The sequence below is a fragment of the Diachasma alloeum genome, unplaced genomic scaffold, assembly GCF_001412515.2.
Source record: "Diachasma alloeum isolate Michigan unplaced genomic scaffold, Dall2.0 Dall_scaffold_00874, whole genome shotgun sequence".
Taxonomy (NCBI): Eukaryota; Metazoa; Arthropoda; class Insecta; order Hymenoptera; family Braconidae; genus Diachasma; species Diachasma alloeum.
The window spans coordinates 230,279-236,042 of record NW_021680995.1 but is presented as its reverse complement, the minus strand read 5'-3'; the positions used below and the strand labels follow the sequence as shown (position 1 = coordinate 236,042).

Here is a 5,764-nt window from a genome sequence, read left to right as displayed (position 1 = left end):
CAAGTGCCGGTAACTTGTCTTTTAACCCCGAAAATTCCGGAGATCCGATCCGTGGGAAGCGCCAAAGACCCTTCGTAATTATCCGAACGACAAACAGTTCGGCCTAGTCTCGCGTAATAATTAATAAAAAGGAACTAGTTTTGTGTTAGGTGATGAGAGAAGAGTTAAGTGAGATTTGAATAATCGCGCTAGGTCGTGAGACTCGCGATTGATTGTCGTTAGATTCGCACCTTCGAGGGGCGTGTCCGCACCAATCAAAATTCGGGTGATTGAGCGGTGAATTCCCCGCTCTGAGGTGTCTCGAGACGCTCGTGAGTTCGGTAGTTCGGCGGTGGCCTTTGACCTCACCAGAACTAGTGCCAGTACAGTGCCTATCTTAGGAATTAGAGTGCCTATATTTGGATAAGTGTATCTACACGATGGCGAAGAACACCCCAAAGAGGGGTAAGAAACCCAAAGTGAGTTTTTAGTTCGGTTTACCTATTTTTCCGAATTCATTTCGGCTTTTAGTTATTCGACTACGGGGTCTTCAGCCCCGTACGTCGCATTTTATTCCGGTAAAACGGTGATTGTGACGCTTAATCCAAATTGTGAGGTGCCGATTCCCCCCTTTTTTCACTCATGATTGGGTGGTTTTCGTGATTTTTGGTGGGTTATTCAAGGGGATAATTACTCCCGTTTAATTCCCAGAGCGTGTCCATTTCCGTTATACGTGGGCTTTTGCGCGTAAGAAATTCCACTCGTGTTTGAATTGAGTTGGTTCGCGTANACGATGGCGAAGAACACCCCAAAGAGGGGTAAGAAACCCAAAGTGAGTTTTTAGTTCGGTTTACCTATTTTTCCGAATTCATTTCGGCTTTTAGTTATTCGACTGCGGGGTCTTCAGCCCCGTACGTCGCATTTTATTCCGGTAAAACGGTGATTGTGACGCTTAATCCAAATTGTGAGGTGCCGATCCCCCCTTTTTTTCACTCATGATTGGGTGGTTTTCGTGATTTTTGGTGGGTTATTCAAGGGGATAATTACTCCCGTTTAATTGCCAGAGCGCGTCCATTCCCGTTATACGTGGGCTTTTGCGCGTAAGAAATTCCACTCGTGTTTGAATTGAGTTGGTTCGCGTAGAAAGTTAATTAAAATTAAAGTTTGTGGATCAATGTGTTCGGGGGGCTTCCCTGAGTAATTTATCTCAGGGTTTCCGAAAATTCGCTCTGCCGATTTCCGGATATTCCATTTTTGGTTTTTATGGATTTCCAGCCCATTCTCGCTGGCGTGTACGCCGTGTTTCTCGAGGGGGAATTCCCCCCGACTCTCGACTCCCCCTCAGATACTCATCCACGTTTACACGTGGCTATTCTCGCTTCACGCGAGCCTTTTAGCGTTTAGAATTCCGCTCGGGGATTAATGAACCTGGGGCGGCTAATTGTTTAGGAAAAATTATTTTTTTGGTATTGTTGTCTTCGGTAGACTCTCCCGGACATTTTGTCTCAGGGTCCGTAATTTTTGACTCTGCCATTTTCGAGTTATGGCAAGTTGAGTTTTACGGAATTTCAGCCGTTTTGGCTGGTACGAAAAATCGATGGTGGAATACGTTCTCCTCTCTCTCGCTCCCATTGTCGCCCGCATACCTTTCCCCCCAATTCTCGGAATTCTCGAGTATTTAGGGATTAGCGTGTATTTCTACTCTCCCCAAATGTTTATTTCGGCATATTTGAGGTATTTATCGGTGATATTAATTTCTTCGAATATTTTTGTCAGATTAGACTATTTTCTATCAGAGTACGGAATTAATATTATTGTTAGTATTGTTAGTTATTAATTGTAGATTTTTTTCTTTTTTTTAATATTTTTTTTTGGGAGAATTGAAATGTCTTTTTTTTGTGAAAAATTGGTGATTTTCATATTTCAGTAGTGAAACACGTAAGAACGATATTGATTTCTTTTCCTTTTTTTTGGTAGTTTTGGCCACCCAATACCCGTCTCCACCTGAAATCCACCCCTCTCTCCACAACCTAGCACACTGAGTGAACCCAGGACCGTTACGTTTCCCCATAAATCTAGTTTTCTCCCTTTTTGTGTAAATTTTTGAGGTTTTGGAATCAATTAGAATTGGTTTTGTAGAATCATCCGGTTTGGTAATTCCGGCTAAAAATTACCTGGCGCCTATAGATTTTTGTATTTTTGAGTTTAACTAGATGAAGGGGAAGAAGGGCGAAGGTAATAGGCATTTTTAACCCCCATACGAAAATGTCACGTTACAACCTCCACCAGTGTCGTCCATCTCTCCTCTAGCCCTTCCCTTAACTCCCCTCTGTTCACCCACTCTCCTCTCCAGTTTTTCTTAAATTCGTCTTCCCGATCTTCTTTCCATTTCAACCTCACTTTATTGTTGCTGCTTCCCTTATCTTTTGTTTCTTCTCTGTTCCATTCCACTCTGCAAATGATCGGTAGGTGGTCTGATCCTTCTTGATCGGTCACCTCCATCTCCCTGAACCACTCGGGGGCCTCTTCCCCCTCCATTTTAACTATTATATAGTCTAGTACACTCCCCAATCCTGCTCCTTCCCCTATAAATGTAATTTTCCCTTCCTGATCTCTTTTAGCTCTCCCGTTCTGGATTAGCAGTGCTCTTTCCTCACACCACTCTTCCTCACTCACATCAGCCTTTTCCCCTCGTTTCTAAGAGTTTTATCCTGTGAGTTTCTCTCCATTATCCGTGACTCTTGTTCTGTTCCACACTCTGGAACCCCCTGCAGTTCTCCAATCCTTGCGTTCAGATCGCCAGTGATGATCAGCCTTTCCTCCGAGCCCTCCATCTCCACTAGTTCGTCAATATTCCTCAAGGCCCCCTTCAAGTTCTTCCTGTCGTTGACATAAGTGCTCACCACCTTCTATCCTATGCCGGTCTTCTTCTCTTTGATTTTCAGCATAAGGCCATATTCCCATTCCTTAACTGTCCAGTCTGCTTCCAAAGACCTTCTGACACCTATTAAATGTCCTCCACTTGCCTTCCGTCTTTTATTCACTCTCTTTGCTTCTTTTCCGAACCATTGGAATTGCTTATTTACCTTCTCCATCATCTTTCCCAAAGCTTTTTTCTCCAGATGAGTTTGTTGGAACATCACAATATCCATTTCTTTCCATTTCTCTTCATTCTTTTCTATATTTGCTACATTTTCTATATTCCAGTGCATTATTCGTAGTACCTCGCCCTCCTACCTCCCCACATTACCTGCTTCCTGTGTAAAAGGGCCCTCTGCTTCCACTCCTCTCCGTACTATCCTTCAGCTTCGTTTCTCCTTTCCTTTCATCCCATTTCAACGAAGTCCCGTCCACACTGAAACAGTTGTAGCCTGTGCTGACCTGCCTTCCTTTCTTCCTCCAGTTTCTTGCCTCCTTCCCTATCCACTCCTGTACCTCTTTCTGCCTGTCTGTGAAGTCGTCCTGCATGAACACTCCCCATCCTCGCTCTCTCAGTTTCGGCCTCCCCTTCATTATTTCCTTTTTGTTCTCCAGCTCCTCAGTCCTGGCTAGCCAGCCTCCGTTGCCCCTTCTATCCAACTTTTCTATCCTTACTTTCACGTCCAACTCCTTCAGAATCTATTCCTCTAATTCCTCCTTCCTCTTCCTTGATAATAGAATTAATCCTTCAATTATGAAGTTCTTTCTCTTTACTCGTCTCATCTCTTGCTCAGCATTCCATTCCGCCTCCTCCAGGCCCCTCGGTGGTAGATTATACAATTTTGTTGCCTCCTCCCCTTTTCTGATCTCCGCGTCTCAGTCCTCCTCTATCGAGATATTGCGATCTCCTCCATTTTGGCTGTCAACCGGTCCCTTCTCACTATACTCCTCATCTTCGTCTTTCGTCTCCCAGTATCCAACATCGCCCGATGTTTTATTGTCCTCCTTTCCTTTTCCCGTGCCTTCCTCTTCTGGATCCTTCGCTCTTCTTCTCCATTTTAACGCTATTTCCTTCTATTCCTTTACTCTTTTAGCCAGTACTTCCGCTTCCTCCTCCACCTCTCTCAATCTTTCTTGTACTTCTCTGAGTTGATCGTCTTCCCAGTGCTTTGTCCTCTCTTCTTCCTCCCTTCTTCTTTCACATTCCCCGCACTTGCCATTTTCCATCCCTTTCCTTACCTCTGTCCTGATTAGGTACTCCATATCCTCTATTCTGGCTTCCCATTCCTCTTTCTGCCTCTTTTCCCAATCCGCCATCCATTTCTCGAGTCTTTCGCAGTTGATAAACCCTAACTCATCCTCCTCCTCCAGCGTCGATTCCCCTTCGCTGTCATTGTTATCTCCAGCCTCCCCCCTTCTGTTCTCCTCTCCCACCCTCTCTAGGTCTAGTGATTCCTGTGTTGAGCTCCTCCCTGGCTCCAGTCGTTGTTGTCCTCCCTCTGCTTTATTCCCTGATGCTCTCTGCACACAACTTGGCGACCTGTCCCTATTATCCTCTTCCTCTACCACCTCCTCGTTCTTGTCATCATTTCCGCTTGCCTTTTCCCCTGCCCTATCCTCCTCCCCCTCTTCCTCACTGCCTTCTCCCTCTTTTTGACTCCTCCGCGTCGTGGGTGTTTCTGTTACCCCTATTTCCTCGCTGTTTTTGTCTTTCTCCTTTCCGTCGGGTTTCCTCTGAAGGTCTTTTGTAGCCTTGCATGTCTCTTTCTTCATGTTCACGTTGCTGCCCTGACTTCCTTCCTTTCGTTCCTCTCCCTTCCTCACATTCTTGCCCATCTCCTCCACCTCTTCTCTCAAGTCTGAGTCCTTCCGTCCTTTCCCACTGTCACCCGTCTCTTCCGCCTCTTCTCTCAGGACTACCTCCTTCTGTCCTTTCCCACTGACAGTTTCCCTCTCCCAGAAATCCTCCAGTTTCTTCACTGCCAACCTCGTTCTGTTTTTCGCTCCTGAGCCTCCCTCTACCACTTCTTTATCGACCGCTGCCTTCTTCTTGCCTCTTCTCTTCACTGTAAATGTCTCCATCGCCTTTTCTCGTTTCCCTTTCCATCCGTTCCTCCTTTCTTGGCATCGACCTCCCTCCTCAGTGGTTATGGCTCCCCCGTCCCTTTCCACCCCTCACCTATGCACTTCCCGCACTTTCCTTAACCTCCACCGTACTACGGTACTTTTTTCCCTCCCTTATCTTTCCTACAGACGCGTTATCAGCCTACTGGCTGATAGTACTTCAACACCCACTCACTCTTTCCACTTTTCTCCTCCTTTTTATTACACTTTCAGCTGTTTTTTAAGCTTTTTCTACCTAATTAGCCGTTAAAACGACAGAGCGTCCCAAACCGCGTCCGACCCGTGTCAGTCCCTCTCGCCGCGGCCCCTCACAGAAACTAATAAATCAAAACGAAACGAAGAGAAAATAAATAATATTGATTGTCGAGAATGGCTAGAATTGTTTGGCGATAACATAAAGAAGATAAAACAATGCCGTAGAAATGATGATCAACTGGACGTCATCTCGGAAGCGTGGGCGTCTCGGAAGCGTTGGACTAAGTGGCGAGGCTGGCCGTCGAAGATGAAGCTGTCGGAGTCTGGTCGGAGTCGTGTCGATGTGGAAGACGATGATGGGCCGTTGCTGGGGGCAGTAGATATATAGGGCCGGTTCTGGATCAACGTTTCTGGGGCGAGCGCTGGAGACTTGTGGAAGAGGGCCCCGCAAGTGGGTGGTGGGGTGGGATTAATTAATTGGCGGTTTAATTCGCGGTTTTGATTCGTGGTTTTAATTCGCGGATTTTACATTTCGTCGATTCTTGGT

General features: G+C 46.0%; 1 protein-coding gene across 1 annotated transcript; it reads right to left on the bottom strand.

The window, feature by feature from the left end:
• Nucleotides 1–3,972: 3,972 nt before the first annotated feature.
• On the bottom strand, nucleotides 3,973–4,980 carry LOC114841561 (cilia- and flagella-associated protein 251-like). The gene has a single exon (XM_029126591.1). It carries the CDS (start codon nucleotides 4,978–4,980, stop codon nucleotides 3,973–3,975), a length of 1,008 nt encoding a protein of 335 aa, XP_028982424.1.
• Nucleotides 4,981–5,764: the final 784 nt, after the last annotated feature.